This window comes from Hemitrygon akajei, chromosome 20, assembly GCF_048418815.1.
Source record: "Hemitrygon akajei chromosome 20, sHemAka1.3, whole genome shotgun sequence".
NCBI lineage: Eukaryota > Metazoa > Chordata > Chondrichthyes > Myliobatiformes > Dasyatidae > Hemitrygon > Hemitrygon akajei.
Window position 1 is genome coordinate 68,650,441 of NC_133143.1, and position 24,038 is coordinate 68,674,478.

General features: G+C 44.4%; 1 protein-coding gene and 1 long non-coding RNA gene across 6 annotated transcripts in view; one reads left to right on the forward strand and one right to left on the reverse strand.

Annotated features, from left to right (window-relative positions):
- LOC140713901 (ubiquitin-conjugating enzyme E2 E2) overlaps positions 1-2,726 on the reverse strand; it is a 171,872-nt gene extending 169,146 nt beyond the window's left edge. The window contains exons 1-2 of one of the 4 annotated variants that reach the window (XM_073024560.1): positions 2,371-2,726; positions 128-313 (exon numbers count right to left, since the gene is read on the reverse strand). In XM_073024560.1, coding sequence (XP_072880661.1) covers positions 128-303 — 176 coding nt within the window. In that variant the 5' untranslated portion in view covers positions 304-313; positions 2,371-2,726. Of the gene's footprint in view, positions 1-127; positions 314-1,066; positions 1,311-1,383; positions 1,405-2,370 lie in introns of those variants that run through there. The other 3 variants (XM_073024561.1, XM_073024559.1, XM_073024562.1) reach the window with 3 other exon arrangements.
- LOC140713903 (uncharacterized) lies at positions 857-6,577 on the forward strand. 2 transcript variants are annotated; one of them, XR_012095771.1, is made up of 3 exons: positions 857-968; positions 2,169-2,290; positions 6,170-6,577. It is a non-coding gene; the product is annotated as an uncharacterized lncRNA (long non-coding RNA). The 2 variants fall into 2 exon arrangements; XR_012095772.1 differs by lacking the exon at positions 857-968 and adding an exon at positions 1,337-1,423.
- Positions 6,578-24,038: the final 17,461 nt, after the last annotated feature.

A 24,038-nucleotide genomic window follows, 5' to 3' on the forward strand; every position in this document is an offset into this window, starting at 1 on the left:
CTCCTACGTCTCATCATTTGTACTGTCACAACATTTCCATTGATGACATATATTGCTGAACATCACATTGATACTTTGACATAAATAACTTTTCTCAGAAAAAAAAAGTGATTTCGGATGACAGTACCTTTTAGCACTAGTTGAAAGTTTAGCAGCCGTTTTACCAGAAATCTTGGCATCCTTCTTCTTAGGCTGCTGTTGTTGCCTTTCTTGTTCTTGCTGATTACTCTCACGTTGATCCCCATCTGAGCTACCACTACTGGTACTCGGGCTGTCATCAGCCCTCTGTGACTCACTGGACATATTACTTGCTCTGGAAGTTAAAACACATTGTCACTGACGGTTTATATTCCTCTCAAAATGTCACAATCCAGTACACCATAGGGATGCTCTGGGGAGAGGGAGGGAAAGGGGGGGATGGGGGTGGGGGGAGATGGGGAAGGGAGGGAGGGAGATAGGGAGAGGGGGTGCGGGTGGAAGGAATGGGGGAGAGGGAGGGAGGGAGGAGGTAGGGGTGGAGGAAGGGGGAAGGAGTTGGGGTGGGGGAAGGGAGGTAGGGAGAGGGGGTGCGGGTGCAGGGAGGGAGATAGGGAGAGGGGGTGCGGGTTGAAGGAATGGGGGGCCAGGAGAGGGAGGGAGGGAGGGGGTAGGGGTGGAGGGAAGGGGGAAGGAGTTGGGGTGGAGGGAGGGAGGAAAGGGAGGGGAGAGGGAGGGGCGGGGAGAGAGCAGGGGGTGGGGTGGAGGGGGCGGGGGAGGGAAGGGGGCAGGGGTGGAGGGGGGCGGGGTAGGGGTGGAGGGAAGGGGGCGGGAGGAGGAGGTGGGGGTGGTTGGTGGGTGGGCACAGACGGACGGGTGAAGGGCCTCTCCTACCCACACACGGGAACATCACACAAAGACACACACTGTCCCCGCCGGTCTCCAACTTTCAGGCCGCCTTCGAGAGGACAGGAGACGGCTGTCGAGGGAGGGTGGGTAGACGACGAACAGGGGGAGAGGGGCAAGGAGACGGACGGAGTGGCTTCAGATTATTTAAAATAAATAAAAAGAAAACAGATGCTGAGGTTACCTGAAAGGAAAGCAGCCACTGCCCGTCCCCGGGTCGCGCTGAGAAGGAGAGGGGAGGGGGGGTGTGAGGAGATCGGGCAGAGTTAGGCCCCGGGCTGAGGAGGGGGGAACGCCGAGCCCCGGCTGGGCACAAACGGGGGCCGCACAGCCTCCCGCTCCGGATGTGGATCCGGATCCTCGCTACCGCCGCCGCCTTCACCCGAGCGCGCACCTTCCCGTCGACGGAACCCGCGCTTCGGCAACACGTGGTCGCGCACGGAGTACGCGCGCTCCCGCAGACTCCACATTTACCAACCCTCCCCCTCCTACCCCGCTCACCCAAAATGATGCCGGTTGGCAGGACGAGGAGAGGCAGAGGGTTATTTGAGACTTTCTTCACCCCGCTTCCCTCCCTCACTCATCCTCACTTTTACCTCTCTCCCCTCCCCCGTCCCTCTTTTTTCACATTCACTACCTCCTTCCTTCCCCCACAACCCTCTTCCCTCCCCCTCATCCCACTTCCTTCAGCCTCACTGCCCCCTTCCTTCCTCCCTCCCCCCTTACCTCTCTTCCTTCCCCTCCCACAACCCTCTTCCCCTTGTTTCACCCTCTCCCCAGTTTCTCTCCAACACCCTACTCTCACCCCTGTCCAATCCCCCTTTCCCTCCCCTCAAACTCCCTGTCCTTCACACTAAAATGGAAGGACACACAAAATATTGGAAAAGCTCAGTAGGCCAAGCTGCATCTATGGGGAAAAAGTTACAGTTGCTGTTCGGGTGGAATCCTGTCAAGGGGTTTTGCCTGAAACATAGTCTGTACCTTTTTTCCATAGATGCTGCCTTGCCTGCTGAGTTCCTCCAGCATTTTGTGTGTGTTGTTCAAATTTCCAGTATCTGCAGATTTTCTCTTGTTTGTGGCACTAAAATGGTCTTCATTTTGTTCTAATAATGTTCTTTCATGTACAAATATATTTATGTTTGTTTTAGTTGCGAATGCTGCTTATCTGATTCTGTGTGTCTGTGTTGCTGCTAAAATTAGTTTTTTCAAGGCAACTGTACACAAGACTATAGCAAATCGTGAGATTTTTTAAATTAAATGTCAAATTCCTTTCTTTTGGTCACCAGTTCTTAAAATGTAACACACACAAAACACTGGAGGAACTCAGCAGGTCAGGCAGCATCTATGGAAATGAACAAACAGTCAACCTTTTGAGCCAAGACCCATCTTCAGTACTGGAAAGGAAGAGGTAAGAAGTAAACTGTAACTTATATTGACAAAAAAATAAGCTGAAATGCTTTCAAGGAACTGCTATACAGTTCTACTTACATATTTTTTTTACCAATCAAGCTTCAACTTCATTTCCCAGGTACCTTCAGTAGCCACTTGATTAGGTACAGGAGATGAACACAGTGTAGTCTTCCACTGTTGTAGCCCACCCACTGCAAGGTTTGACGTGTTGTGTGTTCAGAGATGCTCTTCTGCACACCACTGTCTTAACACATAGTTATTTCAGTTACTGTCGCCTTCCTGTCAGCTTAAACTACTCTGACCTCACTGGATTTTTTCATACCAAACTCTAGAGACTTCTGTGCATGAAAATCCTGGCAGACCAGCGGCTTTTCAGATACTCAACCCACTCGATCTGGTGCCAGTAATCATTCCACAATCAATGTCACTTAGATCACATTTCTTCCCCATTGTGATGTTTGGTCGGAACAACAGCTGACCATATCTGCATATTTTTATGCACTGAGTGGCTGATTAGATATTTGGATTAATGAGTAGCTGTACCTGATAAAGTAGACACTGCAACACGGCAAGTTCCTAATACATGCAAATATATGTGGTGAATAAAGTTAACCTTTGATCCTTAAAAAAGTAGAAGTTGAACTAACTGGTTTTTTTTGTAGTTCCTTAAAAGCATTAAAGTTTCTTTTAAGGATCTACTATACAGTTACACACAAAATGCTGGAGGAACTCAGTGGGTCAGATGGCATCTATGGAAACGAATAAACAGTCTATATTCTGGATTGAGACCCTTTAGGGTTGTTACTATACAGTTAGACAACTTTAAAGTTTTTTTTAATGTTATTTGACAGTGTTTAAACTTGTATGCAAATAATATCTTATCATGTCTTGTCCCACTATGCTATCTCTATGTAGCACAGGACACCTAGACAAGTTAGTTGTTTTAATATGTTGCACTTGCAGGTTTGAGTTGTTATTTCCTATTGAGTTGCTTATTACTTCTCCCTTCTTCCCATTCTTTACTCTCCTAATGTCAACAGTTTGCTTGGCCTTTCCCATCCACCTGATGAAGGGTCTCAGCCAGAAATGTCGACTGTTTACTCTTTTCCATAGATGCTGCATGACCTGCTGTGTTCCTCCAGCATATTGTGTACATTGCTTTGGATTTCCAGCATCTGCAGATTTTCTTGTGTTGTTGGTTTGAGCTGTTACTTCCTAGTCACTTACGTATTACGTCCCCTGGGTCCCCTCCTCCTTCCCATTCTCCTATTGTCCACTTTATTCTCCTATCAGATTCTTTCTTCTCCAATCCTTGACCTTTCCCACCCATCTGGCTTCACCTATCACCTTCCAGCCGGCCTCTTTCCCCTCCCTCCACCATTTAATTCAGGCATTTCCTAACCAGAACCACCCCCCCCCCCCCACTCTCGATGAAGGGTCTTGTCCTGTTTACTCTTCTTAGGTGTTACGTGACCTGCTGAGTTCCTCCAGCATTTTCTGTGCATTTCCAGCATCTGCAGATTTTCCTGTGTTGTTGGTTTGAGTTGTTTACACTTTGGTGGTCCAGGAGAGAAAATAAGGCTTTTTATCTCATAATAGATAAATCCCAAGTTTACATATCCATGGAAATATTGGTTTAAACTATGTGACTAAACAAGCTTTTATCACATCAATCCAACTAAGCTTTAAAGACTGGCTCAGTTCCCCTAAGTCATACATTCATGACAAACATAAAATGATCCTGTTTGGTCACAATGTGGAAAGAATCTCAGAAATGCATCATTCTGTCAGAATATTGTCACATTAAATGTAGTCTAAAAATCCTGTTGCAAAATCCATGTTATCTGGATTTCTACTAAATGGGCAGATACTCTTGAAATTAATTTAGTATAAGTCTATGTTAAACTGATTTCAAGTGTGTCTGCCTATTTTATTTCACACATTGCCAAACAAAATGTGAAGAAAAACTTCTTGTACCCATTATGTTTATGTGGCTATTTGCTTCAGAAAAAGAATTCAAGTTTAAGTTTATTGTCATTTAACTGTACCCATGTATACCACCAAATAAAACAACGTTCCTCCGGATCAAGGTGCACAGCACTGTAAATATAATTCACACACAACACATAAAGTAATATTCGTCGTCCTCATGTGCCATGTTGTATGATGGTCTTTGATCATGATTTTTCTTGACAATTTTTTCTCCAGAAGTGGTTTGCCATTCTCTTCTTCTGGACAGTGTCTTTACAAGAGGGGTGACCCCAGGCATTATCAATACTCTTCAGAGACTGTCTGCCTGGCGTCAGTGATCGCACAACTCAGACTTCTGATATGCACCAGCTACTCATACGACTACCCATCACCAGATCCCATGGCTTCAGGTGACCCTGATCGGGGGGGACTAAGCGGGTGCTACACTTTGGCCAAGGATGATCTGCAGGCTAGCAGAGGGAAGGACCTTACCTCCTTTGGAAGAGACATACCTTCACCCCACCATTGAATAAGTAATATTACCACAAATAAATTAACAAATAATAAAATATATTCCAGAAGATTGACACTTAGCACAAGGTGCATTTATAACACAAGATAAAAGGTAAACAGCATAACGCTACAGGTGATTCATAAGTGATGAGACCTGGGTGGTGACAGGGAGTTCAGTAATCTCATGGCCTGGGGGTAGAAGCTGTTTCTCCATCAGTCCTTGTCCTAATGCTATGGTACCTCCTGCATGATGGTGATGGGGGGAGTCAAAAAGATTGTGGGATGGATGGGAGGTTCAGTGACAATGCATACACAGTTCTCCTGATAAATATCTCGGATGCGTGTAAGAGAGAGCCTGAAGATCCTCTCAGCAACCTTTGAAATCCTTTTACTAACAAAAACAGATGCTTTAGTGGGAAATAAACCATTTTAGCTTGCTAGCCTTATTAAGCAGTGTCATATATTGGTACTTTGCCAATTAATTGTTTTATGGTTCTATTGATGCTGCAGTTTACAAGGAGGGCTGGTGGGAGGGGGGGGGGGGGTGAAATAGCTGTGATATCAGATGGCATGAAAAACACTCAAATTCTTCCCGTGTGTAATTCAGCTGCCCTCATCTAGTTCTATCCAGCTGTTGTAGAAAAATTTCCTGTGGAGTTTCTTCCGGCTCTAATAGAATTAACTTAGGAGTCTCATGAAAATCTACCTTTGACTGCATCTGTATCTGATGTGCACACTGCCCCTCAGCAATATCTTTCTAAGTATGTTTGGTTCCATATTTATTGTTAATATACACAAAATGCTGGAGGAACTCAGCAGGCCAGGCAACATCTATGGAAAAAAGTACGGTAGACGTCTCGGCCCAAAATGTCGACTGTACTTTTTTCTACAGATGCTGCCTGACCTGCTGAATTCCTCCAGCATTTTGTGTGTGTTGCTCGGATTTCCAGCATCTGCCGATTTTCTCTTGTTTGTTTATTATTAATATACCCAGTTCAGCTTCAACACCACCTTTCTCTACCCCTTTACTGTCTCTGTTACTCGCCTACTTGACTCATGTAAAGAACAAAACCTTTTTCCCCAGTTAACTTTTTGATCAAACCCAATTCATCATACTCACCTTGTCTTGATTAGAAAGGCTGTCAAGGGGAGAAGGCAGGTGAATCGGGTTGATGGTGATAATAAATCTGCCATGATAAAATGGTTGTGGTGACTCGATGGGAGAAATTACCTAATTCTACATTGAAACCATGAACACTACCTCACTATTTTTTTCTGTTATTTTGCACTTTTTGTTTTAACTTAACTATTTAATGAACATATAGATACTTAATGTAATTCTGTTTTTTCTATATTAATTTATCATGTATTTCATTGCACTGCCGCCGTGAAGTTAACAAGTTTCATCACGTACAGTGGGTATAATGATTCTGACAAGAAAACAGTGTCCAGCATCAGGAACCAACATCCAGGCCATGCTCTCTTCTCACTACTACCATCACAAAGGTCCCACACCACTAGATTCAGGGACAGTTCAAACCATCGAGTTCAAAAATTCAACCATCAGCTTCCTGAACCAACATGAATAACCTCAACGATGAACTGATTCCACAACCTATGGACTCACTTTAAAGGTCTCTACAACTTACCTTCTCAGTTGTATCTTATTTTTTGTATTTGCACTGTTTCTCTTTTTGCACATTGGTTGCTTGTCAGTCTTTCATTGGTTCTGTTGTATTTCTTTGTTCTGCTATGAATGCCCACAAGAAAATGAATGTCAAGGTGGCACATCGTGACATATATGTACTTTGATAATAAATTTACTTTGAAATTTTAATAATGACGTTTTATGAAAAAACTTTTAAGGATGTTTGTAAAATGCAAGTACACAGTGAAGAAAACTTAACCTCACAGGACATTGAGTATAGAAGCTGTGATGTTTGTTATACTGCAGTTGAACAAGAAGTTAGTGAGGTCGATTTAGAATGTTGTGTTCAGTTTTGGTTGCCCTGCCACAGGGAAGATTCCTCTACGCTGAGAAGATTTATGAAAATAAAGCCAGGACTAGAGATCCTTAGTTATTTTATTGAGGCCTTTCAAGCCGCAACACCCAGTAATGACCCAATTTAATCACAGCCTGACCATGGGATCATTTTCAATGACCAAAAGATCGACCAACCTGTATGTTTTTGGAACGTGGGAGAAAACTCATTTGGTCATGGGGAGAACATTCAAACCTGTTACAGGCAATGGTGGATATTAAACCCGGGAATTGTGCTAACCATTACACTACTGTGCTGCCCCAGTAGGTAGGTCTGGCTAGGTCTTCATTTCTTGGAAGATAGGAAAATGAGGAGTAATCTTAGAGAGATGTACAAATAATGAGGGGCACAGGTAGGATGTGTGAACACAGTCCTCAAGAACTTGAGAGCTATGAAGAACTAGAGGACACAGGTTGAAGGTGAGAGCGGAGAGATTTAATAGGGGCAATATTTTTCACCCAGAAAATGGTCCGTATATGGGACAAGCTACCAGAGGAGGTGGTTGAGGCAGATACAAAAGCAATATTAAAAAAAATACTTGGACATGTAAATGGATCAGAAATGTTGAGAGGGTTAGAGACTAGATTGTGACTGCATGGGTTTACTCTGCATCGCCAGTTTCCCCCGCAGTCCAAAAACGTTGTGGTTAGTAGGTTAATTGGTCATTGTAAATGGTCCTGTGATTAGGCTAAGGTTAAATAGGTGGGTTGCTGGATGGTATGGTTCATTGTACCAGGAGGGCCTGTTTCACACTATATTTCTAAATCAATAAATAAACACAATTAAATGGGCATGTCGGTCAGCATGTACCAGTTGGGCAGAATGACCAGTTTCCATGTTGTTCATTGCTAATGCTTCTGAAGTATGATCAGGGGCTGATGGTCAACAGATACTAGGCTTTTTGCCCCGGCATGGAGGAAGCTGCTGATAGTGGAACAGGGAATACAGAACATTACAGCACAGTACAGGTCCTTTAGCCCATAATGTTGTGCCGACCAGTTAATCTACTCTAAAATCAACATAAAGCTTCCTTTCTTCCAACATAGCCCTCCAATTTTCGATCATCCATGTACCTATCTAAGAGTTTCTTCAATATCTGTACCATAGCTGCCTCCACCACCACTCCTGGCAAGTCATTGAACGCACCTCCCACTCTCTGTGTAAAAGCTTACTTCTGACATCCTCCCATTCTTTCCTCCGCTCCCCTTAAAATTATGCCTCCTCAAATTAGCCATCTCCATTCTGGGAAAAGGTCTCTGAGTGTCCATTCGATTTATGCCTCATCATCTTGAACATCTCTATGATACCTCTCATCCTCCTTCGCTCCAAAGCCCCAGCTCACTCAACCTATCCTCTGAGGATTCTGATGGGACCGTGGATGTTTGCCATTTGCTTGGGCTGGCAACATGTGACTTGCAAAGTTCTTGTGACTCCGTCTCCTTTTAATTCTGGTATGTTGCGTAATGGGCCCAGGTATAACTTAACGCTTCCTTTAAGGTCCCATGAAAGATATCCTGAGGTACCAAATGACCAGTGGTCTCTCACTTGTTCAGCCGCATTACTGAGTCTAAGTTTTAAGCATCATCAAACCAGTTAGAAATACAAATACCTCTGTTCAGTTTGATGTCTCATGCTTTTAAAAACAGGACAGATTTAATACAGCCTGAGCCTTAACACAGTATTTATAGCTTGAGAACCTCAGCTGAGCACTTGACCTCATGTCCTTTTTCTCCCATCCCACCTTTGTAATTCTAGACCATTAGGCAAAGGAGCAGAATCAGACCATTCGGTCCATCAAGTCTGTTCTCACATTCCAGTGTAGCTGATTTATTATCCCTCTCAACCTCATTCTCCTGCCTTCTCCCCATGATCTCTGACACCCTGATTAATCAAGAACCTATCAACCTCTCTTTTAAGTATACTGAATGACTTGACCTCCACAACCGTGTGTGACAATGAATTCCACAGGTTCACCACCCTCTGGCTCAAGAAATTCCTCCTCACCTCTATTATAAAATGATATCCCTCTATTCTGAGGTTGTGGCCTCTGGTCCTAGATTCTCCCATTATAGGAAACATCCTCTGTATGTCCATTCTATCTAGACTTTTCAATGAGATCCTCTCTCATTCTTCTAAACTCCAGCAAATACAGGCTCAGAGCCATCAAACACTCCTCAAGCATTAACCCATTCATTACTGGGATCATTCTTGTAAACCTCCTCTGCCTTCCTTACCAACAACTCAACCTGCAAGTTAAACTTTAGGGAATTCTGCACAAGGAATCCCAAATCCCTTTGCACTTCTGATTTTTGAATTATTTAGAAAACAATTTTCCCAAAGTGCATGACCATACGTTTCCCTACACTGTATTCCATTTGCCACTCCCTTGCTCATTTTCCAAATTTGTCCAAGTCCTTCTGCAGACTCCCTGCTTCCTCAGTACTACCTGCTCCTCCACCTATCTTTTGTAGAGTTCCACCCAGCTTTGGTTGGTTTACGCCATAAACCTTTATCTGTGCCTTTGTTTCCTCCTGCATTAACTGCAGATTCTCTTCTTGACATCTTCACATGACCTTACTTTGAAAAATATAACCCAACTGAAAATAAACTGCTCAAATCCTAATTTACAGCAATTTGACTCACCACCTTGTCATTGCTTACCAACTACTATTGGCTTCTGGTATGCCAGTGCCTCAAATTCATAGTTTTATCTTTACGTACTATCCAACCCTACGATGGGGTGGGGTGGAGATACGTCTCTACTAAAGGAGGTGTAAGTCACTCCTTCCCTCCGCTAGCCTGCAGGTCACCCTTGGGCAAGACGTAGCACCTGCTTGGACCCTGATCACATGAAGCCATGGGAGCAGATAGTGGATGGTTGCATGAGCAGCTGGTGCACATCACAAGTCCTGGTTATGTGATCACTGATGCCAGGCAGACAATCTCTGAAGAGGATTGATAATGCCTGGGTCACCCATCTTGTAAAGACACTGCCCAGAAGAAGGCAAGGGCAAACCACTTCTGTTGATACCAAGAACAATCATGGTCATGGGCAGACCACGTTGTACGACACAGCACGTAACGAGCATACAAAGTATCCAACCCTTTTTTGGTTGGATAACCAAAAACAAAAAGCAATTGTTTTTTTTTCAAAAGCTCCCTTCTGGAAGGCACTATAGGGCTTTTAAAACCAAAACTTCACACAAAAGTTTCTCCCCCAGGACAGATCAGAAGTGCAGATCCAATCCTGAAGGTCAGTCAGAAGTCCAGAGCTTGAGGCTCCGATGGGAAGAGCCCTAAATCTAAAAATCCCTGTGAGTTCGCTGGGGAAGTCAAAGGCCCAATATCTGCGAATGCACACGTCCACTGGAGTTGGGACACCTGTCCTGGGGTTAGCAGACTGTGCATGTGCATGGGTGGGTGGGTGTGGGAGGAACAGGTTGCTGCTTAGTCGCTCAGTATGTGGTGCCACGGTGCCATAGTGGTTACTTACTTACTGCCCATTACACCGCTGGCGTCCTGCATCTCTGGCCGTGTTCAGGGACTCTTTCATCATGTCGGTAGTTTCCTCTCGGTTTTCACTACTGTCAGACATATAAGCTCTGGGTGGAGACTCAGGAATACCGTCACACTCAGATGTAGATGTTCTTTCCGTAACAATCCTCTTTGACCAGTCAGGGTTGTTAGCCCTGAGCTGAACCCCCAAACCTGGAGGGCCGGTGGACCACTCTTAGTCTGGCCTCTACCCTTTGTCCTGTTTGGCATGGGTGACCCTACCAAGAGCCAAAGCATAAAGCCTGACTCCAGCCAGCATACTGGAGCTCTCCAGGTTATTGCGGTACATCAAGTCTCCAAACTATGACAAGGTTTATTACAACTCAGGGCGTCAGAGTTCGGAGTTCAATCCCACTGTCCTCTGTACGTCCTCCCTTTCTCTTCACCATCTACACCTCGGACTTCAACTACTGCACAGAGTCTTGCCAGCTTCAGAAGTTTTCTGATGACTCTGCCATAGTTGGATGCATCAGCAAGGGAGATGAGGCTGAGTACAGGGCTACGGTGGGAAACTTTTTCACATGGTGTGAGCAGAATCATCTGCAGCTTAATGTGAAAAAGACTAAGGAGCTGGTGGTGGACCTGAGGAGGGCTAAGGCACCGGTGACCCCTGTTTCCATCCAAGGGGTCAGTGTGGACATGGTGGAGGATTACAAATACCTGGGGATACGAATTGACAATAAACTGGACTGGTCAAAGAACACTGAGGCTGTCTGCAAGAAGGGTCAGAGCTGTCTCTATTTCATGAGGAGACTGAGGTCCTTTAACATCTGCCGGACGATGCTGAGGATGTTCAACGAATCTGTGGTGGCCAGTGCTATCATGTTTGCTGTTGTGTGCTGGGGCAGCAGGCTGAGGGTAGCAGACACCAACAGAATCAACAAACTCATTCGTAAGGCCAGTGATGTTGTGGGGGTGGAACTGGACTCTCTGATGGTGGTGTCTGAAAAGAGGATGCTGTCCAAGTAGCTTGCCATCTTGGACAATGACTCCCATCCACTCCATAATGTACTGGTTAGGCACAGGAGTACATTCAGCAGAGACTCATTCCACCGAGATGCAACGCTGAGCGTCATAGGAAGTCATTCCTGCCTGCGGCCACCAAACTTTACAACAACTCCCTTGGAGTGTCCGACACCCTGAGCCAATAGTCTGGTCCTGGACTAATTTCCACTTGGCATTATTTACTTATTATTATTTAATTATTTATGGTTTATATTGCTGTATTTCTACACTATTCTTGGTTGGTGCGACTGTAATGAAATCCAATTTCCCTTGGGATCAATAAAGTATGTCTGTCTGTCTGAATGTGTGGGTTTCCTCCAGCAGTCCAGTGGAGTATCAGGTAGGTTAGTTGGTCATTGTAAGTTGTCCCATGATTGGGTTTGGGTTAAATCAGGGTTGTCAGGGGTTGCTGGGCAATGTGGCTCAAAAGGCTCTAAATAAATAAATGTTCTCTTTTGTTGTGTCCTGTGTTGTTCTCCTGAGCATGGTGGGCAAGGTATGTTGGTGTTGGACTGTGTGGTGGCACCTACAACCCAGCACATCCTCGGACTGTATTGGTCGCTGTTGGGACCAATAGAGCCAAATAACAAATCAGCATGAACTAGATGGGCCAAAGGGCCTCTTTCTGTGTGGTGGTGCTCTCTGATTCTAAGAGTCTATTTCAGTTATACGATACTTGATATTTTCCTTATGGAGAAGAAATCGTTAGCTGGCTGATTGCCAAGTAGGTTTCTGGTGACCTTGGACTTTTCACAGTAGGCATTGTGATGATCCCCCTTGAGGCCTGATGGTTACATAATTGGTTAGACTCAGTCACTTTCTAGCACATCTTCTGTCCCTTTTATTGCACGTCCAATCTGAGTGGCACAACATTGAGGACATGAGGATTAGCAGATTAGTTTTGGGAGGGAGGAAAGGGGCTTGTTTTGCCGTTGTTGTTTTGTTGCTTGTTGCGTTCTGGGTTACTTTATTGAGCATTCGAGCTGGACCGTGTGGTGATATTTGCGGGCTGACCCAGCACATCCATGGACGTGTTAGCTGTTAACACAAACAATGCATTTCACAGCATGCTTTGATGTAGATGCGATAAATAAATCAGAATCTGAATTATTGAAACATACAATGAAATGTGTCCTTTGCCTCGATGACTAACAAAGCCTTAGGATGTGCTGGAGGGTCAACTCGCAACTGTCGTCAACTTACTAACCTGTGTGTCTTTCGAATGTGGGTGGAAATAGGAGTACCGAGAAAAAAACCTACGCGGTTACGGAGAGAATGTGAAAAGCTCCTTACAGAATGTACTTAATGAATGGACTGTATTTGTTAACCCTAAATTAACAAATTTCAGGGCACATGCCGGTGATAATGAATCTGATTCTGATCTTCAGTTCAGGTGAACAACCTGCTGGAGTTGATTTCCTCTGGCACTGTCTTTAAGCTGATAATACACAAGTACATTAGCACCTTTTAACACTCATGAATAAAACATTGTAGCATAAACAAATTGAGTTCACCGTTCAGAAACCTTTCCCCATCGACCAAAGTCATCTGCAGCAGGAAAGCTGCTTCTTACTGTACATAGAACATTACAGCGCACTACAGACCCTTCAGCCCATCATGTTGTGCTAACCCCTAACTCAAAACCATCCCTCAAACACAGCTTTCCATTTTTCTTTCATCCATGTGCCTAGAACATAGAACATAGAAATCTACAGCACATTACAGGCCCTTCAGCCCACAATGTTGTGCCAACCATGTAACCTACTCTAGAAACTGCCTAGAATTTCCCTAGCGCATAGCCCTCTATTTTTCTAAGCTCCATGCACCTATCTAAGAGTCCTTAAAAGACCCTATTGTATCCTCTTCTACCACTGTTGTTCGCAGTGCATTCTACGCACCCACCACTCTGTGTGAAAAATTTATCTCTGACATCCCCTTTGTACCTACTTCCAAGCATCTTAAAACTATGCCCCCTCGTGTTATCCATTTCAGCCCTGGGAATAACCCAGTAGAGTTATTGCCCCTTCCTGTTTCTGACTTCTACCCACACTAACTCAGCAGGCAATCCCTCCATGACTTCCTCTTTTTCTGCAGCTGTGATACTATCCCTTATTAGCAAAGCCACTCCCCACCTCTTTTGCCTCCCTCTCTGTCCTTTTTGAAACATCTAAAGCCTGGCACACTCAGCAGCCATTCCTGCTCCTGAGACATCCAAGTCTCTGCAATGGCCACAACATCATAGTTCCACATATTGATCCACACTCTAAATTCATCTGTCTTGTTTATGATACTTCTTGCATGAAAATAGACACATCTCAAGCCATCTGGCTGAGTGCATATTTGCTCTATCATCTGCTTATCGTTCCTCACAAACTCCCTAGAAGCTGTCTCTACTTGTGTGCCAACTGCCCCATCCTCTGCCTCTCCACTTCGGTTCCCAGCCCCCTGCAAATCTAGTTTAAACCCTCCCCAATAGCATTAGCAAATCTCCCTCCCAGGATACTGGTTCCCCTCCAGTTCAGGTGCAACATGTCCCACTTGTACAGGTCACCCCTTCCCCCTGCACCATCTCCTCAGCCTCTCATTCATCTGCATTATCTTCCTGTTCTGACCTTCCCTAGCTTGTGGCACTGGGAGTAATCTGGAAATTACCACCTTGGAGCTTCTGCTTTTCAGCCTCGTTCCTAACTCCCTAAACTTACTGCGCAGGGCCTCTACCCCTCCTCTGTCTATGTCATTGGTACCACAACCTCTACTGCTCACCCTCCCCTTCAACAATATTCTGCAGCTGCTCAGAGACCCTAGCCCCCGGGAGACGACACATTATCCTGCCTATCTTAGAGTCTCTTTAAAGGACTCTAATGCAAAGGTCCCAACCTTTGCATGCCACAGACCAATACCTTTAAGCAAGCGGTCTGTGGACCCCAGATTGGGAACCCCTGCCCCTAACGTATCTGACTTTAGCATCACCCCTGGCAGGGCATTCCATTCACTCGTCACTCTGTGAGAAAAAAAACTACCTCTGACATCCCCACTATAATTTCATGGACACAAGGTTTTGCAGATTTTGGAAATCCAGAGCAACACACACAAAATTAAAAAAAGGTTAGGGTTGATCGAAGTTGCTGGGGCGCCATGGCGTGAAGGGCAGGAATAGCTCACTCCATGTTGTATCACTAAATAAAATAAAAACATAAGATGTTGGAGGAACTCAGCAGGTCAGGCAGCATCCATAGAGAGGAATAAACAGTCGATGTTTCTGGCCAAGACCCTTCATCAGGACTCATCTTCCTATACTTTCCTCCAGTCACCTGAAAAATTGCCCCCTTGTATTTGCCTTTTCCGTCCTGGGAAGAAGTCTCTAGCTGCCCACTTGAAAATGTAAGTGTATGATTAACTCATAAAAAAATGAGCACTTCAGTTTCTCATTACTTTAATTGCACGTGTTAAAGGCAACTCGGGTTAAATCTCCGGTGCTTCTTGACAAATTTAATTAGAGTTTTCACCCAGATCAAGAGTGATTTGTTTTATTTGTTTATTCATTCATTCTTGGGAATACTGAATCATAATCCAAGCGAAATATTTAGTAAATGACTGCAGATTAGAGTTTCTTACGATGCCAGTGTGGATGGGTGGAGGCAGATACATGAGGGCCATTTACGAGACTCTTAGGTAGGTATGTGGAAGGGAGGGGTTGTATTGATCTTAGAGTAGGTTAGAAAGTTGGCACAAACACCATGGACTGAAGGGCCTGTACTCATAAAATCTAGTCAGAGAGCACAACATAAGCACAAACTCTTTGGCCCATCTAGTCCATGCTGAACTATTATTCTGCCTAGTTCCAAGAAACCTAGACCTGTACTATATCCCTGTACACCCCTCCCATCTACATACTTATCCAAACCTCTCTTAGGGTGGCACAGTAGCACAGTGGCTAGCACAACGCTTTACAGTCCTGGTGACCTGGGTACAATTCCTGCCGTCACCTGTAAAGTGTTTGTACATTCTCCCCATGACCACCTGGGTTTCCTCCAGGTGCTCCGGATTCCTCTCACAGTCCAAAGACGTACCGATTGGTAGATTAATAGGTCATTGTAAATTAAGTTCGGATTAAATTGGGGGATCGCTGGGTGGCGAGGCTCGAAGGGCTGGAAAGGCCCAATCTGCACAGTCACGCATAAATAAACGAATAAATGTTGCGACTGAACCTGCATCCACCACTTAAGTGAAGTTTCCTTTAAGTATTTCACCTTTCACGCCTAATCTATGACCTTTTGTTCTAGTCTCACCTGATCTTAATGGAAAAAACCTACTTGAATTTACCCAATGTATACCCCTCATAAGTTTATCTGCCTCTATCAAATCTCCCATCATTCTCCTAATGTGCTGTACTGTTCTATTACAGCTGACACTGTAACCTCTGATTTCTCTCTCCTTCCCTCCCTCACTCTCCCTCACTCTCTCTCTCTCCCTGTCTCACTCCCTCTCCCCTCTCTATCTCACTCCCCCTCCCTCTCGTGATTAGATAGATAGATAGATAGATAGATAGATACTTCAATATGTCCCATACACTTATTGTAGCAAAACTAATTACATACAATACTTAACTCAGTATAAATATGATATGCATCTAAAATCACCCTCTCAAAAAGCATTAATAAATAGCTTTTAAAAAGTTCTTAAATAGTTTACTAAAATACATTGAATGGTAACTTAAGCTCAGTCCTAACCCCGGCACTTTAACATATCTTACCCCTGGCGGTTGAATTGTAAAGCCGAATGGCATTGGGGAGTATTGATCTCTTCATCCTGTCTGAGGAGCATTGCATCGATAGCAACCTGCCGCTGAAGCTGCTTCTCTGTCTCTGGATGGTGCTATGCAGAGGATGTTCAGGGTTTTCCATAATTGACCGTAGCCTACTCAGCGCCCTTCGCTCTGCTACCGATGTCATACTCTCCAGTTCTGTGCCCACAACAGAGCCCGCCTTCCTTACCAGCTTATTAAGACGTGAAGCGTCCCTCTTCTTAATGCTGCCTCCCCAACACGCCACCACAAAGAAGAGGGCGCTCTCCACAACTGACCTATAGAACATCTTCAGCATCTCACTACAAACATTGAATGACGCCAACCTTCTAAGGAAATACAGTCGACTCTGTGCCTTCCTGCACAAGGCATCTGTGTTGGCAGCTGTTCTATTACAGCTGACACTGTAACCTCTGATTTCTCTCTCTCCTTCCCTCCCTCACTCTCCCTCCCTCCCTCACTCTCTCCCTCACTCTCTCTCTCTCCCTGTCTCACTCCCTCTCCCCTCTCTATCTCACTCCCCCTCCCTCTCTCTCCCCTCTCTTTATCTCCCCCTCACTCTCTCTTCTCTCTCTCCCCCCTCTCTCTCTCTCCCCCCCCCCCCCCTCCACTCTCTCTCATTCTCTCACAGCCCTATGTATTCAAGCTGCCTTGATCCAATGGTAAACATCCTCTTGTTACTGACTGGGTCAGGTTCAACCTCTCCATACTTATCTCTGTTTTGTTGGTGAGAATCAGTTTTAGAACCACTGGCTGATGAGTTCTGATGAAGGGTTTCGGTCCGAAATGTCGATGATACTCTTTTGCATAGATGCTGCCTGGCCTACTGAGTTCCTCCAGTTTTTTTGTGTGTGTTGCTTGGGTTTCCAGCATCTGTAGATTTTCTCTTGTTTGTGTCATGAAATTTGTTGTTTTATGCAGTGGGACATTAGAAACATAGAAAACCTACAGCACAATAAAAGCCCTTCAGCCCACAAAGTTGTGTCGAACATGTCCCTACCTTAGAAATTACTAGGCTTACCTTTCGCCCTCTATTTTACTAAGCTCCATGTACCTATCTAAAAGTCTCTTAAAAGACCCTATCGTATCTGTCTCCACCACCATTGCTGGCAGCCCATTCTATGCACTCACCACTCTCTGAGTAAAAAACTTACCCCTGACATCTCCTCTGTACCTACTCCCCAGCACCTTAAACCTGTGTCCGCTTGTGGCAACCATTTCAGCCCTGGGAAAAAGCCTCTGACTATCCACACGATCAATACCTCTCATCATCTTGTACACCTCTATCAGGTCACCTCTCATCCTCCTTCACTCCAATGAGTAAAAGCCGAGTTCACTCAACCTATTCTCATAAGGCATGCTCTCCAATCCAGGCAACATCCTTGTAAATCTCCTCTGCACCCTTTCTATGGCTTCCACATCCTTCCTGTAGAGAGGCGACCAGAACTGAGCACAGTATCCAAGTGGGGTCTGACCAGGGTCTTATATAGCTGCAACATTACCTCTCGGCTCCTAAATTTAATTCCACGATTGATGAAGGCCAATACACCATACGCCTTCTTAGCCACAGAGTCAACCTGCATTGCAGCTTTGAGCGTCTTATGGACTCGGACCCCAAGAACCCTCTGATCCTCCACACTGCCAAAAGTCTTACCATTAATACTATATTCTGCCATCATATTTGACCTACCAAAATGAACCACTTCACACTTATCTGAGTTGAACTCCATCTGCCATTTCTCAGCCCAGTTTTGTATCCTATCAATGTCCCGCTGTAACCTCTGACAGCCCTCCACACTATCCACAACAGCTCCATCCTTTGTGTCATCAGCAAATTTACTAACCCATCCCTCCACTTCCTCATCCAGGTCATTTATAAAAACCACTAAGAGTAAGGGTCCCAGAACAGATCCCTGAGGCACACCACTGGTGACCGACCTCCATGCAGAATGTAACCCGTCTACAACCACTCTTTGCCTTCTGTGGGCAAGCCAGTTCTGGATCCACAAAGCAATGTCCCCTTGGATCCCATGCCTCCTTACTTTCTCAATAAGCCTTGCATGGGGTACCTTATCAAATGCCTTGTTGAAATCCATATACACTACATCTACTGCTCTTCCTTCATCAATTTGTTTAGTCACATCTTCAAAAAATTCAGTCAGGCTCGTAAGGCACGACCTGCCCTTGACAAAGCCATGCTGACTATTCCTAATCATATTATACCTCTCCAAATGTTCATAAATCCTGCCTCTCAGGACCTTCTCCATCAACTTACCAACCACTGAGGTAAGACTCACTGGTTTATAATTTCCTGGGCTATCTCTACTCCCTTTCTTGAATAAAGAAACAACATTTGCAACCCTCTAGTACTCCAGAACCTCTTCCGCCCCCATTGATGATGCAAAGATCATCGCCAGAGGCTCAACAATCTCCTCCCTCGCCTCCCACAGTAGCCTGGGGTACATTTTGTCTGGTCCCAGCAACTTATCTAACTTGATGCTTTCCAAAAGCTCCAGTACATCCTCTTTCTTAATATCTACATGCTCAAGCTTTTCAGTCTGCTGCAAGTCATCACTACAATCACTAAGATCCTTTTCCATACTGAATAATGAAGCAAAGTATTCAGTAAGTACCTCTGCTATTTCTTCCGGTTCCATACACACACTTTCCCACTGTCACACTTGGTAGGTCCTATTCTTTCATGTCTTATCCTCTTGCTCTTCACATACTTGTAGAATGCCTTGGGGTTTTCCTTAATTCTGCCCGCCAAGGCCTTCTCATGGCCCCTTCTGGCTCTCCTAATTTCCTTCTTAAGCTCCTTCCTATTAGCTTTATAATCTTCTAGATCTCTAACATTACCTAGCTCTCTGAACCTTTTGTAAGCTTTTCTTTTCTTCTTAACTAGATTTATTACAGCTTTTGTACACCATGGTTCTTGTACCTACCGTAACTTCCCTGTCTCATTGGAACGTACCTATGCAGAACTCCACACAAATATCCCCTGAATATTTGCCACATTTCTTCCGTACTTTTCCCTGAGAACATCTGTTTCCAGTTTAAGCCTCCAATTTCCTGCCTGATAGCCTCATAATTCCCCTTACTCCAATTAAATGCTTTTCTAACTTGTCTGTTCCTATCTCTCTCCAATGCTATTGTAAAGGAGACAGAATTATGATCACTATCTCCAAAATGCTCTCCCACTGAGAGATCTGACAGACAGACATACTTTATTGATCCCGAGGGAAATTGGGTTTCATTACAGCTGCACCAACCAAGAATAGTGAAGAAATATAGCAATATAAGAAATGTGACACCTGACCTGGTTCATTTCCCAATACCAAATCAAGTACAGCCTCTCCTCTTGTAGGCTTATCTACATACTGTGTCAAGAAACCTTCCTGAACACACATAACAAACTCCACCCCATCTAAACCCCTTGCTCGGGGGAGATGCCAATTGATATTTGGGAAATTAAAATCTCCCATCATGACAACTCTGTTATTATTACACCTTTCCAGGATCTGTTTCCCTATCTGCTCCTTGATATTCCTGTTACTATTGAACGACCTATAAAAATCACCCAGTAAAGTTATTGACCCCTTCCTGTTCCTAACCTCCACCCACAGAGACTCCGTAGACAATCCCTCCATGGCGTTCACCTTTTCTGCAGCCGTGACACTATCTCTGATCAACAGTGCCACGCCCCCACCTCTTTTGCCTCCCTCCCTGTCCTTTCTGAAACAGCTAAAACCCGGCCAATCCTGTAAGTAACCAATCCTGTCCCTGAGCCATCCAAGTCTCTGTAATGGCCATCATATTATATCTCCAAGTACTGATCCATGCTCTAAGCTCATCTGCTTTGTTCACAACACTCCTTGCATTAAAATAGACACATCTCAAGCCTTCGGTCTGAGCGCGTCCCTTCTCTATCACCTGCCGATCCTCCCTCTCGCACTGTCTACAAGCTTTCTCTATCTGTGAGCTAACCTCCTCTTCCCCAGTCTCTTCAGTTTGGTTCCCGCCCCCCAACAATTCTAGTTTAAACTCTCCCCAGTAGCCTTAGCAAACCTCCCCGCCAGGATATTGGTCCCCCTGGGATTCAAGTACAACCTGTTCTTTTTGTGCAAGTCACACCTGCCCCAAAAGAGGTCCCAATGATCCAGAAATCTGAATCCCTGCCCCCTTCTCCAATCCCTTAGCCACGCATTTATCCTCCACCTCATTCTATTCCTATTCTTACTGTTGCGTGGCACAGGCAGTAATCCCGAGATTACTACCTTTGCGGTCGTGCTTCTCAACTTCCTTTGTAATACATAATAATAAAAGCAATAAATTATGATAATAAATTTAAACAAATAATTAAGTAGTGCAACAAGTTCATGGACCATGCAGAAATCTGATGGTGGAGAAGGAAGTGCAGTTGAATCCTGAAACATTGAGAGTGTGTCGGTTCCTGTACCTCTTGTCTGATGGTAGCAATGAGAAGGGGGCACGTCCAGGGGTAATGGGGTCCTGTATGATGAATGTTACCTTTTTGAAGCATTGCCATTTGGGGATGTCCTGGTTGCTGGGGAGGCTAATACCCAAGTTGGAGCTGACTGAGTTTGCAATATTCTGCAGCTTTTTCCGATCCTGTGCAGTGGTCCCTCCGTACCAGATACTGACGCAACCAGTTAGATTGACATACCACATCTCCTCAAACTCCTAATGAAAAATAATCATTGTTGTGCTTTCTTTGCAACTGCATCAATATTGATGCATTTATAGACATTAGACAGTAGGTGCAGGAGTAGCCATTCGGCCCTTCTAGCCAGCACCGCCATTCACTGTGATCATGGCTGATCGTACACAATCAGTACCCCGTTCCTGCCCTCTCCCTATATCCCTTGACCCCACTATCTATAAGAGCTCTATTTAACTCTCTCTTGAATGCATCCAGAGACTTGGCCTGCACTGCCTTCTGGGGCAGAGCATTCCACATATCCACCACTCTCTGGGTGAAAAAGTTTTTCCGCATCTCTGTTCTAAATGGTCTACCTCTTATTCTTAAACTGTGGCCTCTAGTTCTGGACTCACCCATCAGCGGGAACATGCTTCCTGCCTCCAGCGTGTCCAATCCCTTAATAATCTTATATGTTTCAATCAGATCCCCTCTCATCCTTCTAAATTCCAGTGTATACAAGCCCAGTCGCTCCAATCTTTCAACATATGACAGTCAAATTTATGCACATTTTATTCCATATCCATGCTTCTAACTTGATCATTGATCCTCAGAATATTTTCTTAGTTACCTCATCCATAAAGCTTAATCAAATTTATGAGACTTTGGCCAGGGTGCCCAGCTTTGACCAGGGTGATGTCTGTGTTTAGAACCAGAGGCCCTTGCTTCAGTATTGGCAGCGAGTAATGTCAATGTGTAACGTATGTGAAGTGAGATTTTGTGGTCTTAGATCTTCAGACCCTGGAAGCACAAGTTACTCATCCTTTCCACCACTGATCTCTCAGTCTGTTCTCCCATCTATTGATCTGCTGATATCTGGTGACCTCTCTCTGTGACTGCAGTGTATTCATAGCGGCTGTGGTCTCAGTTTGTTCTCTCCTCTGTACAGCTTGCTGTGCAGATACTCTGTGCAGCAACTCTCCTTTAGTCACAGGCTGCAAACAGGCTTGTCAAGTTTCTGTACTAGCTCTTGTTTACCTTGTGACAAACCTTACGTTTTTCTTGTTATCACAGATCTACAATTAAGCTGGACACAACCTCAAACTGCCTTTTTCAAAAGCTCCCTTCCGGAAAGTGCTGGAGGGCTATTAAAACAAAAACATCATCCCATTCCTCAAGTCTCTTCACTCAGGTAGTTAATCTGATCAACCATTCTAGTCAGCCATCACCCCCTTTATTTGTCATCATTCCAACTGAACAGTGGTAGGCACCCGAGTTTCAGCGCTCCAATTCCCCTGAGTCTGCTTAGCTTCCACTGTCCCTTTAAGACTCAGACTGCCAATTATTACCTGCCACATTCCTTCATGGAAAGTCTGTACTTAAAGGGCTCCTTCTATGTTCAATTTCTAGTATTACTGTTTGTGTCATCTTGTTTATTTTGAGTCAGTTCTAGACCTCACTCTGCACTTGGGTTCATCTCCATCCATATCTCTCTCATAACACTGTTTGTTACCCCATCACTACACTTCAAACTGATTTTATCATGTTGTAAGTACAAGCTGGTATTCATGTATTTATGCACACTTTATTCCACATCCATGCTTCTAACTTGATCATTGATCCTCAGAATATTTTCTTAGTTACCTCATCCATAAAGCTTAATCAAATTTATGAGACTTTGGCCAGGATGCCCGATTTTGACCAGGGTGATGTCTGTGTTTAGAACCAGAGGCCCTTGCTTCAGTATTGGCAGTGAGTAATGTTAATGTGTAACACAAGTGAAGTGAGATTTTGTGGTTAATGACTGTCTACTGAATGTCATCATGAACTTTCTGCTCTGTTGAACCCAGAACAGTACAGCACAGGGACAGACTCTTTGGTCCACAAATCAATTAAAATAGTAATAAAATGCTAATAATCTCTTTGGCCTACATAATGTCCAAATCCTTCCATTTTCCTCACATCCATGTGCCTATCTGAACATTAAAAACAATCTCTAATGTATCTGCCTTTACCATCACTTCAGGCAGCACGTTCCAGGCCCCCACCACTCACTGTAAAACAAATTTCCCTCACATCTCCTTTGAACTTACCCCCACTCACCTTAAATGCATGCCCTCAGCAATTAGATATTTCAACCCTAGGAAAAAGATACTGTCTGTCTACTCTATCTATGCCACTCATAAGCTTATAAACCTCTACAGACCTCCCCTCAGCCTCCACCATTACAGAGAAAACAACCCAAGTTTGTCCAACCTCTTGTTATAGCTGATGCCCTCTAAACCAGGCAACATCCTGGTAAACCTCTTCTGCACCCTCTCCAAAGCATAGTGGGGCGACCAGAACTGTATGCATTACTCCAGATGCGGCCTAACCAGAGTTTTATAAAGCTGTAATGTAACTTCCATCTAGGGGAGGTATTGCAGTTCCCTCATGGGCCTCATTATCCACCCATTAAACCAAAGCGGCAGCACTTGGACAGCCTCGGATAAAGGGGTCACTGTTCCACTGCCATTTTTCACACACAGACTAAAAGATGACATTGTTCTGTTTCTGATGTGACACAGAACTGTTTTGACGCAAGTGTAAGTTTAGCTTTATTTGTCGTGTGTACATCAAAATTGACAGTGAACTGTTGTTGATTCTGTAACACGACCAACACAGTCTGAGGATGTGCTGATGGCAGCCCACAAGTGTCACCACGTTTCTGGCACCAACATAGCACGCCCACAACTCACTAACCAACCAAGGCAGTGTGGTCTTCCATTGATTCTATTATGGTTATTATACTGTTATGGATTATTGAGTATGCCTACAAGAAAATGCATGAAACCCGATTACCCACTGGAAAACCACGGAATCATGGAGAGAACGTACAAACTCCTTACAGACCATGGCAGGAATTGTCAAAGTCAAAGCAAATTTATTATCAACGTACATAAATGTCAACAGATACTACCTTGAGATTCATTTTCTTGTGAGAATCAACAGGAAAAATACAGGAATACAATATAATTTATAAAAATCTATACATAAAAAACTTACAAACAATCAATGTGCAAGTAAAACAAAAACTGAGCTGTAGAGACATTGAAAGTGAGTCTGTAGGTTGTGGAATCAGTTCAGTGTTGTGGAGAATGAAGTTATCCACACTGGTTCAGGAGCCTGATGGTTGTAGGTAATAACTGTTCCTGAA